The following is a 19,181-nucleotide window of genomic DNA, read 5'->3' as shown; positions in this document are numbered from 1 at the left end:
TGGGAGCATCAGAGATGTGTGCGGACATCCCCTTTAAATCTGAAGGCTTACATTATTTAAGCCAGCTACTGTCATTATTTTGGATGTACATAAAACCACTCATGTAGGCTACATGTCCATATGCTCATCATGGAACGAGCGATGAGCTGATGCATGTGACCCTATTTAGAAACATTTAAGTTATTTTCCTGTAACCGTTGCTTGTTTCCCCTTTCATGTGATCAAAAAAACAAAAACAAGCCTTCAGTAGGCTACCCTTACCCTATTATAATGAAAGTTGTTTCAACAGCAATGCGTCGGGTGTATTTCTTGTCCTGGCCATGCGTTAGCAAAGGAGCCTAACCATGAAAGGTTTCTAAATTAGGCTTTTGCCGTCTTGCTTTTGCATTATTCACAATTCACATAGGCCTACCTGCAGTGCACACTCCATTTGGCTTGTATCCATCCCCATTTCCAAAGAGCGCCTCTTGTCAGGTTACAAAGATGCACTCTACCAAACACATTTCAATTATTCAGTCATTTAACGCCATATCAACGGTAGGACTAGGATATTTCTTGCTCATTGAGAACGTTCCTCGCACGGACAATACCATTTATGGGAACTTAGACTTTTTTATTTGAGGAGCAGGGCAGTGCTTCGACATGCCTATACTCATTGGAGCCAATTTCAACTATGTTGACTGTCAACACTCCAAACATATTGAGCAAACACTGGATGTATTTTATATTTATATATTGTTATTACTCGTTACTGTAACCTATGCTATTTAATAAACCGTAGTATAATAAACTGTAGTATAATGGACTCAATCAGACTATTCCCTGCCCCCAGCTGAATTGGAGTTGATGACAATGACAATTCCGTCAATAACCTACCGAACTTGAGACAACAGCACGCATTATTAAGCCAAGAAACGCATTGATTGGTCAGTGAGTGGCCAAACCCTCTCATACCTCCAATAAATGTTTTCATCAAAACTCAGCCCTTTCGCGCTACCGCCAGGTATTGAGCTCATAATTCCCGCTGTGAAAAGAGCAAAAATATTTCTGACTCCCCCAGACGTATAGTGGGAGTACATTTCTTTACTTCATTTGAGTTGTAAGGGTGTAAAGCCTTACTTCAATATTTCTTAACATTTCTGGTGGTTTGCAATGTGATATCCAATCTCTGTTGGAAGCCAAATTGCAGGAGATATCCCGCAGGTTCAAATCAACCTGCAACAGAGCATGCTGAGAAATATGACAATGAGGCCCCTCCCACATCTTTGGTTAACTCTATAGATGCAACTCCCTGTCTCTGGTTACTCTAGATGGAGTTAAAAGTACTGCATCCCAATGAACTCCAGTTATCAACACCAGGGAGCGTGTCACTCTCTCGAGGGTTAAAATAACTCCAGGTAGAGTCAATTTAACCCTAATTCATTTAACACTGATTTCAACTATCCGTGATTTAGGTCTCTGCTCAGCTTTACAGATTCCACGACAGAAATGTAAAGGTAATTTCCGTTTGAGCTGACATATGGAGCGTTTACCGTGAATGTAGTCTCCACTAAAGCAAGAAAATTGCCTTTTCGATTTCAATCATGCTGTAAAGCTGAACTTCCACGATGCGGATTGAATAGAGCCCTTACTGTGTAGAAAATAGTTTTGCAACAGGTAATGAAAACAAGCCTTTCTTATTTGTCAGCTTCAGCTTCAGCGTGTCCCTCCCAGGCAACAATGAGATGCAATTCTGGGTGGCAAGGTTAAGTGGTCAATAACATGCCTACTTGTTTCATTTGGAGCCGGTGGTTGTCATGGAGCCTTTGGATTCAGGATACCATGTCACAGAGATGCCCATTAAACACATTTGGCCTAAGTGATCCTCTCATCTTACAGAACACACACACACCTGCAGACAGCTGTACATACAGACACATATCTGTCCTCTTCTTGATCTTTTCCCCCATGTTGTCTTCCTCATCTTCTCCTCTCCTGTCCCGCAGTATAAAGATGGTAAGAAGCTGAAGCCCAAGCCCAACTACAACAGTGTGGACCTGGCTGAGGTGGAGTGGGAGGACATAGATGAGACAGTGAGTAATAGCAGTAATAATAATACATAGATCTTCTATAGCGCTTTTCTAAAAACCCAAAGATGCTTTAGAATAAACGAAAACGATAAATGAGTGAGGCTGGGTATAAAACAGGAAGGAAACACGGAATACACATGTACAGGGGCGGGCTTAGCGATTTGGGTGACTGTTTAAAAATTCCGTTAATGGGATTTTTCCCAGGGATATTACCTGCAATGATCATCGAAAATATTGATTCTATGTACGATTTTAATTTCAGGTTATTTTTAACTACAGCCTATATGAAGTTGTTCTTAACACATTTGCATTAAAAATCAGTCAGTGGGGTTGTTTCATTTGATACCTCTGAAACATAGCAAGGACATATACATGCACATATACTGTACATACTATATCAAATTATTCACTGACAACACAATTAATATTATCAATACAGTAGAACACCTGTACCTATTCTAGGTATGAATGTGTTATTCTGGGCTTTAACTGTGCTGGTAAGGCAAGTGAACACAAGTTCAACAGAGACTGTGTTCATTAATGTGTCTGTTCTTTCCAGCTAAGGACAGCCATGGTGAAAGGGGAGACAGGCACTCTGTCCTTAAATGTGAGAGCATCAGTGGACAAAGCGGTAAGTGAGACCTCGTGTGTGGGGAGATTAAACTTGGCTCAGTAGTTTATGTAAAAATGATTCAATAATGTTGATTGTAACTGTCTCACAATGCATTTCAAATGTTTTATTTGCAACAGAAAAGGCCTATGTTCTTAACAAATGACTATTTCTACACAACCATCAACGACACCCCATTCAGGTAAATGTGATACTAGGTTAGTGAGTGTGGAATGTTGGCCTATTAGATTGAATGAAGTCATTGAACATCTCACTCCACATTGTGCCTTATGTATTTCCCTCCACAGTTTTGGTATGGTGCTGACCAGGGGTCACGGACAGCTGATGTTCATGGGGACGGTCTCTGTGGAAGAGGGTAAGTGCCATTGGCCACTCTCTCTGCCACTCATCTACGGCAGAACAATCTGGTTTATTGACTGGTTTTCATCCAATCTCCTCTCAGGCCTGCATGACCTGACGTCCCCTGATCTATCCATAGCCGCTGAGTGGTAAGCATAGATAAATAAATGAAAATTGGAAAATATTAATTTATATTACAGAATGTTGGAGTGTAACACTTAAATGATTGAATTGTAATAATCTAAATCAATGGGTATTGAACTCTAATACTCTAAATGATAGAGTATTGGACTGTAAAACTTCATTGGCCTTTAATGGCCCTTGGACTTAATAGAGTGAAAACCCCTCATCCATTCAGGGTGTACTGTATCCTTTCTGTTCAGGACATACTGTGAGACAGACATTGACCCTCACCACCGCAAATACTCTCAGCTCCAGGCTGTCATTCGCTACCTGCAGGGGAAGGAGCCTGACCTGGAGTGTGAGTACTGTCTCTACAACCTGCTCCATCCTCCAAAGACAACCATTTATTCAACGCTAACCCCAATGCGAATGTTACCCTAACCCTAAATCCAAACCTTTTTTTGTGGACCCACAGGAAGACTAGCGGTTGAGAGGGCATCGGCCAATGGGGATAATAAAGACTATTATTAAGACGAATAAACAAATATAATATCAGGCAGATGTCCGGTTTGATGTTGACTGAGTGTCTGTGACTTCCAGGTGACGAGGTGCTGCTGCAGCAGACCCTGTTTGATGCTGTGGTGACAGCCCCCTTAGAAGCCTACTGGCAGGCAATAATGCTCAATGCATCTGGGTAAGACTACGGAATTATTATTTTCACAAATGTAATTTTATGTTAGCTAGTACTTGTTTGTGTGTGTGTTGTGTGTTTGCGTGTGAGCATGAGTATGTGCATATGTGTGTGCATGTGTGTTCAAGTGCATTAAAAGACCCATCTGTGTATTTGTGTATGTTCAGGATGGAGGCGGGTGTGGAGACAGCCTTCCTGGGAACTCGCTCTGGCATCATCCGGCTGACCAGATACACCGGCATGGAGACCAGGGTCGCCAAGTGAGTCAAACAACCTACATTATCCCTACATTATATTATACGTTCACTGTGTCCTTTGAGCCCATATTCATTAACACCAAATTAAAGAAACAGGAAGGCACTTCCTGAACTTGCCCAATAAGAAACAATGTTTTTTTGCGTTGCAAAACATTTTGCTACATTGTGCACTAAGGAATACGAACGAGGAATTTGATCTCTCTTAACTTCCTGCTCCATAGGAAGTTCCTGACTCCAGCGGATAAGGACAACCTGTTCACCATGGACCACTTCCCCCTGTGGTACCGTCTGGCCATGGAGAACCCTCCCGGAAGATTCCTCTACTACATGCCGGTGGAGGACAACGACAAGACAGGTACTGTAGGCTTACCATGTGATCCATGGTTGAGTTCAATTCCTAGCCTGGTCACACATCTGTTTGTGCTGTCTTACCAACCCTTGTCGTGACAATGGCCATAGGTGTTGGTAAGCCGACCTGACACCAGTCTAGTGAATTCTGTCTTCTACCCAGTCAATTTAGGAATTGAGTGGAATCACTATTGAGAAATGTCATAATCAAACCCAAACTGGCAGGAATTTTAGCTGAATTGACTCTAACTCTAATATACAGACATACAATAGGTCAGAGGTTAACTTGCGTACCACGGGCCCACAGGCTCTTGCATAAGTAAAATCAGGACTATGCCTCTACTGCCATTCATTCTCATTAGACTGGTTTGGATTTCTCCCTGACCAATATGGCTGCCATTTCCCACCCCTTCTGGAACTTCAAGGGTTTATGACATAGACCCTCTAGTGATTTAATAGAATCTCTATGGTTCCCCTCCCCACTTCCCCAGATAGGATATGAACATGTCATAAGCCGTGTAAAAAAGAAAAAAAAGAATTGCAAGAAATTAACTCTAAAACTGCTAAATGTTCTCTCGGCCTCATGGAAACATGGTAGAATAGCAGGAAATCAGCTTTAAAAATGCAAAATTCTCTAAGCCTCATTGCAAAATGTGTAGAATAGCATGATTTTAGATGTAAAACGGCACATTTTTCTATTTGCTCCATGGCAAAATGTGTACAATTGTAGGAAGCTAGCTGGGTTGGAGGGGGATTTCTCAGACCTGGGGGGGTCCACGAAACTGCAGTATGCCACTGCAGAGGTGGTGTGAGACTGATGGTTGATTCTGTTGTGACAGGGGCGTCGAAGTATGTCATAGCTGTCACAGCTGTGACTGTGTCATCGGGAGGCAAGACAGCCATGGCTGGAGGTAAGCTTCTGCTGTCTTTTACTCTCTCTGAAATGTCTGGCTCCTTTTCACAACTGCTGGAGGCGTTGATGCATCTTGTGGCTTCTATGTGTACTGAAGTGTTCAATACACATAGAAGTGTTCATACTGGTAGTAGTACTCTCTGGGGTGCTACTGCTAAATGTTTGACACACATTCTCTTGTGGAGAGGGAAGCACTCCATTTGTCTTGTCCTCAAAAGAACATGGTTACTGTTGAGTGTGTGTTCCTATGACAACTGTGATGGTTTTCACATCTTCATAGGCTTTATTTTCATGTCCGGTCTCATAAATGTAGCTAGAATGAAAAATTCAGCCGGGAATAAATTGTGACAGGCAGCATAGATAAATAAATGCTTTATTTTCATCGGCGTGATGAACAGAATATCACATTTCTCACTTCGTCTTCTGGAGCAAACCTGAAGAGCAGATACTGAATGTGCTTAAAGGCCCCTACACACTTTACGTAAACTATGCCAACCCAGCGATGGAGCGTTGTTTTCTACGTAGTTCTATGTTCTTTTGTGTGGCTCAAATTTTGGAAGGGACTGTATACGACGCGCCATTGCTCTTTTTGCATAGGGTGTGTGTGGCCCTTAAAGCTGTGGCCCTTAAAGCTGGAATTCGTAGCGGTGAAACTGCTACTTCCAAAACAAAAACGTTACTTCAAACAACCACACTGTTCCCCCCCCCCCTCAGACATCATTGCACATGCGATAGAACAGTAGAGTACGTATTACCATTTTATTTTACCATGATGCTGGATGCTCCTCTACTCCATTTCCTGAACAAAACAATAACAATAACACCTGGGGGGGGGCGACCAGTGGCGCTGTTTTACCTTACGCAGATTTCAGCTTTTAACATAGAGACAAAAATAAGGGTTAACTAAATAAGGAGATAGTTATATATATATACACACATGTTTTAGGGCAGTGTTGATGATCTCTTTGACAGTTCTAAATGGTTCAATGGAAATAGCTGACAACTAGATTCAGTGTGTAATGAATATGGCTGCTATCCATGGAGCTGATTCTCTTCAGCTGCTGTTATCATAACATCCTCTAGAGGTCAGTAGCGTGCTGTTGTATTGTAATGGCTTTGGAACATTGAAAGCAGGCTACCTCTGCATAGATATGATTTGGAATATTAAATTAAGCAACTACACATGAGCACAGGTCTAATACACAAGAAAGACTGCTTTAACATTAATTTCTCAGTACATTCATATCAACTATTTTTTGTTTTTCTCTCATCCAACTAATTGAGCGACAACCACTACTGGTATTTTTTACCTGGGCTTATTGTAACGAAACATTAGGCGCAGTTACAACACGGGGATATTGGACAGGGATATTCAACATGTTGACTTAATCTATGATCTGTTGACATGTTTTGCTTCAAACACAAATAACTTTGACAACGGTGGGATCAAAGAATAATAACAATTCCAAAGACAATTTCGAGGAACGTCTCTTTAACCAAGGTGCAGAGGTGCCAGAATCATGAACACACAGTTGGAGAGCTGACTAAAGAGTCACAGGGCAGAACAAACCACAGAGCATCCACACGTCTTGAAGCAAAGCAGGATTCCAGTTTTTCCTCTATACGATCGCCTGTATGATCATGTCTGTAGGACTCCACCTGTAGGAGTCTGTAGGACACCACCAGCAATATGCAGCAGGGATATTCTTTCTCAGCTCCGTACATTCCCTCACCTAGAATGCCCTAGCACAGAGGAGTACGACATGCAGTTCAGTCCACTGAACGCTTCTAACAGGAATTTCATCCAGTCAGAAAAACAATGGTCAAAAGCCTGTTATTCTGTATCCGTGGACTATCGGGCTGGACTCCTTCAGCTCTGGCTCATCTGGTGACGTTGGGGAGGACATACAGGCTCCGTCCTCAGCATCTGTCTCCCCCCCTCCCTCCCCCGCCATCAGCGGCTGCCCTCTGTTCTTCAGCTCCCTCTGGTACTTGGCCATGAGAGAGGCGTAGATACAGCCGTAGGTGGCCGCCACCACCATCAACACGCACACCACGCCGCACACACACGCCGCCACGATCTGAGTCCCCCAGGCCCTGCGCACGCTAACGGGCCGGTAGCGCTGGCGCACACATTCTTCTTGGTTAACCTGGGGCCCGTTCATGGGCCCGTTAATCCGACCGACGCAGGGTGGGCTTCCTCCTCTGGGCCCGTTGTAGCCAGGGACACTGTCCTGGTTGTCCAGCTGCAGGCAGTAGTTGAACATCTCTATGGGGATGCTGCGGATGTCCTGCCCCCTCAGCTCTTTGGGGAGGTTGCACTTCACAGCATCCACCTGCCCATCTGAGACACAGAGAGTGATGCAGTGGATCATTAACACAATCAATAGCTAATCAATCTCATTTACATACTTGATACAGTATCAGAGTAGTACATGACATGGAACGAAGGCGAAATGACTTGGCTGTACTTGAAACATTGTAACCTTAAAGCCTTTCAATACACAACATAGCACTCACGTCTGTACAGCATCCACTCCATCCAGTGCTTGAAGTCCCTCAGGTTGCAGTCACACTCCCATGGGTTCCCTGCCAGTTGGAGGCTCAACAGGCTGCCCAGGGGCTGGAAGGTGGCTCTGTCTAAGCTCTGCAGCTTGTTTCCAGCCAGAGACAGCCAGGCCAGGCCCTGGAGCTCGTCCAGCAGGCCCATGGGCAGAACAACCAGGCCGTTCAGCGACAAGTCCAGCCCTTTCAGTGTCCACAGACCCTGGAACAGCTCTCGGCTCAGCCCCCAGCAACTCCTGTTACTCTGTGTCACCTCCGTCTGGTTACTGGGGTCAAGAGAGGTAGGAAGGGGGCAGTCACCCAGATTGTTACCAGAGAGGTTGAGCCACTGGAGGCTACTGAGTCCAGAGAATGCCCCTGGCTGCAGGCTGAAGAGGTGGTTGTCGGAGAGGTCCAGGAGCTCCAGAGCGCTGAGGTTGGACAGGTCCCTGTCGCCTAGGGAGGAGAGGTTGTTGTGGGGCAGGCGGAGGGTGCGGGTGTCCTGGGGCAGCAGGGGCAGGACGGTGGTTAGGGAGAGCAGAGCTAGGCCTGTACAGTCTGTGCCATTGCTTTTGCAGATGCACAAGGTGGGACAACCGCTAGCCGCCTCTAGCAGACCGAGCAGTACCAGCAGTAGACTGGGCAGGGCTGCATAGACTCGGGAGGGAGGAGAGATTTAAAGGAGAGAAATTTGATTACGCATTTTAATGACATGACCAGTGCAAGATTTTCGCCAAATGTCTGAGTAATCTAAATCAACCCCCAGAATTTGTTGGATGCAAAGTCAAATCTACGTACAGGAAATTCTGAAATCAATTTAAAAGACGAGTAACCAAACACTTCTGCCTGTCAATAAGCCCCCTGCGGTAGTCACTCACCCAGGCTCTCCGGGTGGGTCCTGTCAAGGGGCTGCATGTCTGCTCTGCCCACTCTGGTGCCACCATAGACTGGCACTGGCTGTAGGTGCCGTCCTTGTGCCACCCACCAGCTATGCAGAACCCTGGTAAATGTAAAACAGTAAGAAAGACTGAAAAAAGTGAAAGAGAGCGGGAGAATGAGAAAGAGAGAAAAGGAGTCATCAGATGAGCAATACACATTGCTTATTTGGATGTGTAGGAGAGAGATTGTTGGCAGTTTAACTCTCTTCTTATATAATAATGAATATGATAATATGCCACATGTACAGATTAGGAAGGACAACAATCTCTTCCATCTGATTTGGAACAACATCATTCTATACTTCACCCTCTTATCCCTCTCCCTTTTTATCACTTTTGATTCCATTTTACTTCTCTGGTATTTCAAGCGCGGCGGTCAAAAAAAGAGCTTGATACTAAGGAAATGCAAATACTGTACGGAGGTGAAGTCAAAGTTAACTTTCTACTGAACACAGACAACCCTCATCTTTCACCTGCAGACAATCACACAGGAGAGAGAGAGGGAGAGAAAGAGAGAAATGTGTCCTAAATTTCATGATTAGAGAGAGATTATGTAGCTCCATCATGCGTGCCTCTGCTGCCACTTAGTAGAACCAGTTTAGAGGAGCCTCAAGGTCCTTCTTTTGTCATCCCTCCACAAAGGCTCTCCTCCTCTTCCTTTCCTCTTACATTCTCATACGCTGTACTCTCACTAGGGTTATACAACATTATTCCCTGTATTCAACTGTAGGTAGAGTTAGGAGGCATTGAGGGCACTTACAGTATTGTTTGGTTTTGTGAAGTTTGACGCCTGAGTATTGGGTGTGCTTGGTTATATCTTCGTGTCTCAGTATTGGGTGTGCTTGGTTGTATTTCTCAGAATTGGGTGCATTTGGTTCTGTTTCTCAATTTTCAGTAGGAAGTGTAGTTGCTTCTGTTCCTCAAATTTTGATATGAAGTGTTCTTGCTTCTGTTTTCCAGTTTTAGGTGCACTTGGTTATATTAGCGTATCTTCGTTGGGTGTTCTTCTGTTTGACATGTGAGGTGTGCGGTGCGTGTCCTGTTTAATCACAGCATGATGAGTACATCTGATCTGGAGTCAGATGAACCACAGCGTTCTGTCACTGACTGGAGCTGTCACCAGTGCAGCAACACCACACTCAAAAAAAAATGCTGTGTTAAAAACTATTTGGGTTCGTTGGTAACCCGGCGCTAGTAAATATTGGACAGAACACATTCAGTGTTCTGTTGGGTTGAGTGTATACTCAGTTCACTTTGAGGCTTACCCAAACATGGGATCATTTAACCATTAGTTGGGCATTTTGTCCTCTCAGACTGGTTTGACCTAGCAGCTGGGTCATTTTTTAACATAATCCTTTGGTTATTTTCATGAGGTGTGGAGTATTCAGGGTGTGGCTATCAGCTAGATCTAATTGGCCACCAGTGAGAGTAAATTACATTCCTGTTCATCATGTTAAGTTTATATAAGGCAAATAAGGAACTCAAACACTTCTATAAGCCTTATTGAAACTACAAACATGTCAATGTTCAACTTTGCCATGTATTAATTATACAACAAAACAGATGAACAGGAATGACTTTTACTCTTATGGATGGCTAAAAACAACTATCTGAAAGTACATCACTGGGGCCAAGCTTCCTGCCATCCAGGACCTCTATACCAGGCGGTGTCAGAGGAAGGCCCTAAAAATTGTCAGACTCCAGCCACCCGAGTCATAGACTGTTCTCTCTGCTACCACACAGCAAGAGGTACAAGAGCGCCAAGTCTAAGTCCAAAAGGCTTCATAGCAGCTTCTACCCCCAGATTAGCCTGAACAACTAATCAAAGGGCTTCCCAGACCCCTCTTTTAAGCTGCTGCTACTCTGTTTATTATCTATGCATAGTCACTTTAACTCTACCTACATGTACATTACCTCGTCTAACCGGTGCCCCCGCACATTGACTCTGTACCGGTACCTCCTGTATTTAGCCTCGCTATTGTTATTTTACTGCTGCCCTTTAATTCTTTTTGATTATTTTTTACTTAACACTTTTTCTTCTTAACTTCTTAATAAAAGCATTGTTGGTTAAGGGCTTGTAAGTAAGCATTTCACTGTAGGGTCTACACCTGTGACAAATCCAATTTGAAATATGCAGACAGACAGATTAAAAGAACATTTACATTGTAATACTTCTGACAGCCAACTTTCTAACTCCGCCCATAACTTTTGGATTTCATAACATTCCCAGAAGTCATGGATAATTGAGTCAATGTTAGTTTTACACTTAAGACATGACCCTGCCGTTGTGCTGTAGAATTGGCTCAATTGCCTCTTGTGTAATACATTCTATACATTAGTTTATACTGGATTAAGCATACATTTTCATTAGTTACGTTGCAACATTCCCTCCATCTTGTGCCAATGTCAGTTATTGTAAAGTTTTGGTTCTGATAGTTTTTATATTTTTTTCAAAGAGATTGTCAGTTGGACAGCCTCTCTGCAAGGTTTTGTATATCTCACCTATCATATGAATATCCTTTGCTGTCTCAAATAGTATTCCCTCAAGATTGCTCTGATGTATTCTGATTTCAATTACTGTAAAACCGTGTACTGTGACCACAATTGGGACTTAGCCGTAAATGGGATTTCAATTCATAACCTCTTAGTTGCAAGCAAACTGAAATGTCCTGCTACAGTGCAGCTACATCGCCAAACATGTGAGTGTGAAAGAGATATGGCCACAGACTTATTGGCAATAATGTATTTCGGCACTTTGCTAAAAGCCGCACAGAATCAAATAAATAATTGTCTCGTAATCACCATCAACGTAACAACAATTTAAAACTAGCAGTGCTCAAAGACACTTGATGGAGAGCATAAATGAATGGTTTGAACTTCCAACCGGTCAGTTGGGAGTGCATCGACGTGTCTGCAGTGCCACCAGGTTCATACCAATTGCTTGGAACATACAGTACCAGTCAAAACCTTGGACACACCTACAGTACTCATTCCAGGGTTTTTCTTTATTTTTACTATTTTTGACATTGTAGAATAATAGTAAAGACATCAAAACTATGAAATAGCACACATGGAATCATGTAGTATCCAAATAAATATACATTTTAGATTCTTCAAAGTAGCCTTGATGTCAGCTTGGCACACTCTTGGCATTCTCTCAACCAGCTTCACCTGTAATGCATTTCCAACAGCCTTGAAGGAGTTCCCACATATGCTGAGCACTTGTTGCCTGCTTTTCCTTCACTTTGTGGTCCAACGCATCCCAAACCATCACAATTGGGTTGAGGTCGGGTGATTGTAGAGGCCAGGTCATCTGATGCAGCACTCCATCACTCTCCTTCTTGGTCAAATAGCCCTTACACAGCCTGGAGGTGTGTTGGGTCATTGTCCTGTTGAAAAGCAAATGATATTCCCACTAAGCGCAAACCAGATGGGATGGGGTATCAATGCAGAATGCTGTGGTAGCCATGCTGGTCATGTGTGCCTTGAATTCTAAAGAAATCATTAACAGTGTCACCAGCAAAGCACCCCCACACCATCACACCTCCATGCTTCACGGTGGGAACCACACATGCGGAGATCATCCATTCACCTATCTGCGTCTCACAAAGAAATGGCAGGCTGAACCAAAAATCTAAAATTTGGACTCATCAGACCAAAGGACAGATTTCCACCAGTTGTGTTTCTTGGCACAAGCAAGTTTCTTCTTATTGGTTTTCATTAGTAGTGGTTTATTTGCAGCAATTCTACCACAAAGATCTTATTCACTCAGTCTCCTCTGAACAGTTGATGTTGAGATGTCTGTTACTTGAACTCTGTGAAGCATTTATATGGGCTACAATTTCTGAAGCTGGTAACTCTAATGAACTTTATCTTCTGCAGCAGAAGTAACTCTGGGTCTTCCTTTCCTGTGGCGGTCCTCATGAGAGCCAGCTTCATCATAACGGTTGATGGTTTTTGCGACTGCACTTGAAGAATCTTTCAAAGTTATTGAAATGTTCCGGATTGACTGACCTTCATGTCTTAAAGTAATGATAGACTTTCATTTCTCTTTGCTTATTTGAGCTTTTCTTGCCATAATATGGACTTGGTCTTTTAACAAATAGGTCTATCTTTTGTATACTATCCCTACCTTTTCACACTGATTGGCTCAAATGCGTTAAGGAAAGAAATTCGACAAATCAACTTTTAACAAGGCACACCTGTTAATTGAAATGCTTTCCAGGTGACAACCTCATGAAGCTAGTTGAGAGAATGCCAAGAGTGTACAGAGCTGTCACCAAGGCAAAGGGTGGCTACTTTGAAGAATCTGAAATATAAAATATATTTTGATTTGTTCAATGCGTTTTTGGTTACTACATGATCCCATATGTGTTATTTCATAGTTTAAGTTTTCACTACTATTCTACAATGTAGAAAATACTAAAAACAAAGAAAAACCCTTGAATGAGTAGGTGTTCAAACTTTTGACTGGTACTGTATATTGACACAGTTAAAACATAATGGTATGGTTAGGTTACACTAGTGTTGTTACCTGGGGTACAAAAAAATATATATAATGGGAACATTTTTCGATCATCACTGGACTTTTGATAGGTGGGGTAATTAGCACATATGTGGGTGTGGTCAACTATCTATGTATTTGTGCCAACCGTCAGTGGAAATGTTGTAGCAGTTTGTGTTTGATGGTCATGCCAATTCAAATGGGACACCTCCTTTGACGTTATCTGTCCTGCAAATGTGTAAAAGAATTATGCATTTTCCAATAACTTAAAAGGTCCTGAACAGTTATTATGATTCCCTTGTAAAAATAGGCTTTTAAGTGACTATGATATCACTCGTTATAATTTGGGGGGATAGAAATGCAAAACTTTTTCTCTCATGCTAACTGCCACAAATGTTGAAAAGACAGGCTCAGTGGGCGGGGAGCTTATATTCATGAGATCAACTTGACTGACAGCTCTGAGACACCTATGTCAAGAAACTTGGATGCTTTGAGCCGTGAAAAATCAGATCAAGCAAATTTGGGGATACAGAAAGCAACTCAAACAACGTTGAAATTGCATAAATAGCTAGTTTTCCATCCAATTGGCGACAGATTCTCATGTGAATATTCTAAAATCTGCATAAAGTTTACCACAAAATTAGCAGCAATAGCTAACAGTGTAGTTTCAAGTTATCACATGTTGAACTGCATGATTTTACGTGAAAAATCACATGATTTCACACTTAAAATGTGAAATTTCACATGAAATCATGTGAAAATATGTTTTTGGAACACTGCGTGTGACATTTCACATGGTAGATCATGTGAACACGTGAAATCTGAAAACATATGACGTGGAACATTTCACATCACATGTGACACGTGACCCCAAAACAACCTATAATAAATATCTGCACTCAGCAAAAGAGTGCCATCGGCACTGCTATTTTAGTTATCAGTTTTTTTTACTCATAATTTATTTAATGAACTTATTTCAGCAATTTGAGGGTTTTCTGTAAAGCTGTCCAAAGTTGGTGGGGCATATTATTCTGTTTGCACGTTACTCCTGAATCACAGTGCATTCGGAAAGTATTCAGACCCCTTTACTTTTTCCACATTTGGTTACATTACAGCCTTATTCTAAAATTGATTACATTTTTTCCCCTTTTCAATCTATGCACAATACCCCATAATGACAAAGTGAAAACAGGTTCTTAGACATTTTTGCAAACGTATAATAAAAAAAGAATAAACAGACATGCCTTGTTTACATATGTACTCAGTCCCTTTGCTATGAGACTCAAAATTGAGCTCAGGTGCATCCTGTTTCCATTGATCATCCTTCAGACATTTCTACAACTTGGAGTCCACCTGTGGTAAATTCAATTGATTGGACATGATTTGGAAAGGCACACACACCTCTCTGTATTTTGCTCCGTTCATCTTTCTCTCGATCCTGACTAGTCTCCCAGTCTCTGCCACTGAAAAACATCCCCACAGCATGATGCTGCCACCACACTGCTTCATTGTAGGGATGGTGCCAGGTTTCCTCCAGATGTGACGCTTGGCATTCAGACTAAAGAGTTAAATCTTGGTTTCATCAGACCAGAGAATCTTGGGTTCTCATGGTCTGATAGTCTTTAGTTGCCTTTTGGCAAACACTAAGAGGGCTGTCATGTTCATTTTACTGAGGAGTGGCTTCCTTCTGACCACTCTACCATAAAGGCCTGAATGGTGTGACAGGTAGCCTAGTGGTTTGAGCGTTTGACTAGTAACCGAAAGGTTGCAATATCGAATCCCTGAGCTGACAAGGTAAAAATCTGTCAGTAAACCCACTGTTAACCCACTGTTCCTAGGCCGTCATTGAAAATAATAATTTGTTCTTAACTGACTTGCCTAGTTAAATAAATTTAAAATGCAAATAAAAAAATTGGTGGAGTGCTGCAGGGATTGTTGTCCTTCTGGTAGGTTCTCCCATCTCCTCGGTGGAACTCTGGCGCTCTGTCAGAGTAACCTTCGGGTTCTTGGTCACCTCCCTGACCAAGGCCCTTCAACCCCGATTGCTCAGTTTGGCCGGGCGGCCAGCTCTAGTAGTCTTGGTGGTTCCAAACTTCTACCTTTTAAGAATGATGGGGATCTTCAATGCTGCAGAAATGTTTGGGTACCCTTCCTCGACACAATCCTGTCTCGGAGCTCTACGGACAATTCCTTTGACCTCATGGCTTAGTTTTTCCTCTGACTTGCATTGTCAACTGTGTGACCTTATATAGACAGGTGTGTGCCTTTCCAAATCCTGTCCAATCAATTGAATTTACCACAGGTGGACTCCCAAGTTGTAGAAACATCTCAAGGATGATCAATGGAAACAGGATGCACCTGAGCTCAATTTCAAGTCTCATAGCAAATGTAAATAAGGTATTTCTGTTTTAGATTTTTAAAACCTGTTTTTTCTTTGTTATTATAGGGTATTGTGTGTAGATTGATGCAGATTTTAAATTTATTTAAACAATTTTAGAATAAGTCTGTAAAGTAACAAAATGTGGAAAAAGTCAAGGGGTCTGAATACTTTCTGAGGGCACTGCACACACACACACACATACACACACACTGCCCTAAGCCAAGGACAAGTATAAAAGAAGGAACACTGAGGGGCGGTACATAATTAAATGTATTTAACATTTTCTGTGGTTATGGTTTTGAACAGAAGGTGCCTCTGGCCACACCCCTGCCATTTACGTATCATGCACACACACAAACACACAGACTCTCACACTCTCTATCCCACATCAGAGCACTTTTCATTCAGTCCTTCAAATCAGCTTTCACTTCCCTACTGGGGTTCTCACTCACTCAATGGATTGTCCTAATTTTGGGGGGGGAAGCATGCACGTCCAGTACAGTAGCGTCCATGCACGTCCAGTACAGTAGCGTCCATGCACGTCCAGTACAGTAGCGTCCATGCACGTCCAGTACAGTAGCGTCCATGCACGTCCAGTACAGTAGCAAAGTTGAAGTTATTGAAGCACTTGGGAGTCCTTTCCAGTGGGGGGGCTGCCTTTCATTGAATTACAGTACCAGCCACTGAGAGAAGCTTTTGGGGTGGTGGGGGGGAGGGGCACAACAACAAAAAGCTAGCATCAATAATTTAGTACAGACTTGCCCACAGAAGGAGGATAGACAGACGTGTTCGTGTTTGGACACATGGTCATCTGTACAGATGTGTTTAGGTGTGTTGGCACTCTTGCACAATTGACTATTTCTTAAAAAATGTGTTCAAATTCAAGTTCACAAGTGTATTTGTTTGATTTACAGCTACACGGGACTAAGAAGAAGTAGAAAAACATCTAAACTGACATCGAGATTGTTTACATGAAATGCCCAAAAGAATCTTGGTCTAAATGATTCAGAATTGTCATTCCTTTGGTTGGAGGCAAGTTATTTTGTTTACTCTGTAATTGATCTCACCTGTGGTAAGTTGCAGGTCTCTACAGGATACAAAAAGCCATTCAACCAGCTTTAAGAAGAGAAAACATCATATTTTGCTCCATTGCACTCCATTATAAAGTGCAAGGGAGCCAATATATCTGATTTGTGTATGCAAAGGTTCCAGCTCAGGGGTGAGTGCATCACAGTATCACACATTATTTATACCAAGTGTTTAATTACAAGAGATGGTGTTTACGAACTGCGTTTGACAGCTTGTCCCATCAAGTGCACCATCACACAGATCACATCAGATTAGGCCTCCCGTCCGCCTCCCACTTATGTGACTAACGCATTGACGGGTTGTAAATGTGGAGTTATTCCTGCCCCAGATTAGGACCGTGGTCTCAATCCTCCGTGGCAGCAGGGTTTAGACTGCAGCACAGATGCTAGTTATGATTCCAGATGGCTGTCTGGCAGGTGGTGGAACACAGAACACATAGAACAACACATAGTCCCCAGTGTTGAACTCTACATCTACAGTATCGCATGTCCCTTGTTCTAAGTTATTTCTTGTCCTAAACTGTGTTGTTGTCAGACCGCAAAACCGGCTGTCTCAATGTACTGTACAGCAGTGGTTCTCAAACCTCTCCTCGGGGACACCCAGACGTTTCATAATGTTGTTGTAGCCCTGAACTAGCTCAACCTGAACTCACCTAGTCAAGGCGTTGCTGTGGAATAGTTCAAATACACGGAGCGGCTGAGGTTCCCCAAGGAGAGGTTTGAGAACCACTGCTATGGAGTTTATAAAAGACGGCAAGACAGTGTGAACTCATGCTGTATGGAACATGTCAATTTATGTTATTTATCTTACCAACGTCCGATACTGGAAGTCTGCATGCAAAGTTGATATACAAGGTTATTCAGCTACGTACTCTGCTGTATGTCCGCGGTCTTCTTTCACGTTTTTATAAAGCCCTAAAGTTAGTGGTTCTCATCCCAGTGCACACTACCTGCATTGCAATGAGACCTTTACTGCAGCTTGGTCAATGGCAATTCCCCTTGGTTTCATTTTGCTCCCACAAGTTTATGGATTAGTTTACTCTGATAATTGCACTGGAATGAGGGGGGAGAACAGTCAGCCTGTTGTCTGGTAACAACCACGTTCTTATTGCGTACAGACTCGATGCGCTAGCCTAGTAGTTGTAATATTCTCTCACAAGAAGCCTAAAGAAAGAGAAAACCTTCCCAACAACAGATGCTTTTACACACACACACACAGACAGCGCAGCGCAGTACTCACCATCTGTTTCAGCCTCCAAAGTGCTATAGCTCTTACAATAATTCTACAAGAAAAGTGCTACAGTAGTGTCTTTTATCCTCCCCGTGTGGGAAAAATAATATGCTTCATCTGATAATGCTGCTAACTGAGGAGCTTGGGGAAAGGTCCTTTAGCTGCATGTGGTTCGATTCAGCTGTTTCTCCTGCTTTATGCAGATGTTGGGATCCCAAGGGGAGATGTTCTTGGTCGAGAAACACATGCTCCAGTCTTCTCTTTTGTTTTTTCTCTCTCTCTCCCTCTGTCTCTCAGAGCAGTGGCTCTCCCTCTCCTCTCCTCTCCTCTCCTCTCGGGTCCTCTTTCCAACTCTGCTTTTCCTTGTAGTCTGAGTGCACTACTGTCCAGAGGTTCAGTCTAGCTCAGTGTGTATGTGTGTGTGTGTGTGTGTGCGAGATAGCTAACGCACTGTCGCTCTTGCAGGATACACCACGTCTTTATATGATCCTGAAGGAGAGTGCTGTGCAGTTTCTATGGCATATATATGCGTGCCATGTGGGTGTGTCTGAGTGTTTGTCTGTTTGTGTGTGTGCATGTGTACGTGCGTGTGTGTGTGTGTGTATGCATTACGCCTGGTTTGGCCAAAATAGTAAAAAATAGTACAGTGTGTTACAGCTGAATGAAAAAGGAGAGGGAGTGAGATGGGGGGGGGGGGGGAAGAGAGAGAGGCAGAGAGGGCGGGTGGAATCAGCTGATATAGCTCAGTACCTCACAGAAGAGGAGTGTCTCTATACGTTCTTGTAAAGGCTGTACCCTGAGCTGTGTCGGGGTCTGTCCCAAAATGCCTACAGTGAAGGTCGTTGTGTGTGTGTGTGTGTGTGTGTGTGTGTGTGTGTGACTGCAGCAAAGCAGCAAAACAATAAAAGCACCACTGCTGCACCAGTGGCTAATGCAAGGCAGTCAGGAATTCCTCCTGCTACTGACAATGATCATGTCATTATGAGATGACTCATTCTGCTGTGTCATTGGTCTCTCAAGAAAGGTAGGCAATGTCTGACAGGGAGGTAGGTATACAGTAGGTCTTCTGATTGGCATTTCCTCTATTCTGTCCAATAAGATGTCACCACCAAGTTACTCTACTCC

At 43.0% G+C, this 19,181-nt stretch overlaps 2 protein-coding genes across 2 annotated transcripts in view; one reads left to right on the top strand and one right to left on the bottom strand.

The window, feature by feature from the left end:
* The window catches only part of LOC115134451 (voltage-dependent calcium channel subunit alpha-2/delta-4), a 71,018-nt gene that overhangs the window by 34,126 nt on the left and 17,711 nt on the right, over positions 1 to 19,181 (top strand). The window contains exons 15-24 of the mRNA XM_029668431.2: positions 1,986 to 2,072; positions 2,629 to 2,700; positions 2,820 to 2,881; positions 2,988 to 3,055; positions 3,143 to 3,188; positions 3,423 to 3,520; positions 3,763 to 3,856; positions 4,021 to 4,113; positions 4,332 to 4,465; positions 5,298 to 5,369. Of these exons, the coding sequence (XP_029524291.1) occupies positions 1,986 to 2,072; positions 2,629 to 2,700; positions 2,820 to 2,881; positions 2,988 to 3,055; positions 3,143 to 3,188; positions 3,423 to 3,520; positions 3,763 to 3,856; positions 4,021 to 4,113; positions 4,332 to 4,465; positions 5,298 to 5,369 (826 nt within the window). The remainder of the gene's footprint in view (positions 1 to 1,985; positions 2,073 to 2,628; positions 2,701 to 2,819; positions 2,882 to 2,987; positions 3,056 to 3,142; positions 3,189 to 3,422; positions 3,521 to 3,762; positions 3,857 to 4,020; positions 4,114 to 4,331; positions 4,466 to 5,297; positions 5,370 to 19,181) is intronic.
* Positions 5,728 to 18,533, bottom strand: LOC115134452 (leucine-rich repeat and transmembrane domain-containing protein 2-like). The gene is made up of 4 exons (XM_029668434.2): positions 18,066 to 18,533; positions 8,794 to 8,942; positions 7,892 to 8,572; positions 5,728 to 7,715 (listed from the first exon to the last, which is right to left on the bottom strand). The coding sequence occupies exons 2-4, from the start codon at positions 8,828 to 8,830 to the stop codon at positions 7,195 to 7,197; spliced, it is 1,239 nt and encodes a 412-aa protein (XP_029524294.1). The 5' UTR covers positions 8,831 to 8,942; positions 18,066 to 18,533; the 3' UTR covers positions 5,728 to 7,194.

This window comes from Oncorhynchus nerka, linkage group LG9a (genome assembly GCF_034236695.1).
Source record: "Oncorhynchus nerka isolate Pitt River linkage group LG9a, Oner_Uvic_2.0, whole genome shotgun sequence".
In the NCBI taxonomy this organism is placed as follows: Eukaryota; Metazoa; Chordata; class Actinopteri; order Salmoniformes; family Salmonidae; genus Oncorhynchus; species Oncorhynchus nerka.
This window is presented reverse-complemented; position numbering and strand designations above follow the sequence as displayed.

What these genes read in the sequence shown, in the direction of transcription:
- LOC115134452 (XM_029668434.2), bottom strand. Translation starts at nt 8,830, where the DNA reads ATGCAGCCCCTTGACAGGACCCACCCGGAGAGCCTGG. An exon ending in GACCCACCCGGAGAGCCTGG is followed by an intron (nt 8,573 to 8,793) that starts GTGAGTGACTAC and finishes CTCCCTCCCGAG; the next exon opens with TCTATGCAGCCCTGCCCAGT. An exon ending in GGAGTGGATGCTGTACAGAC is followed by an intron (nt 7,716 to 7,891) that starts GTGAGTGCTATG and finishes TCTGTGTCTCAG; the next exon opens with ATGGGCAGGTGGATGCTGTG.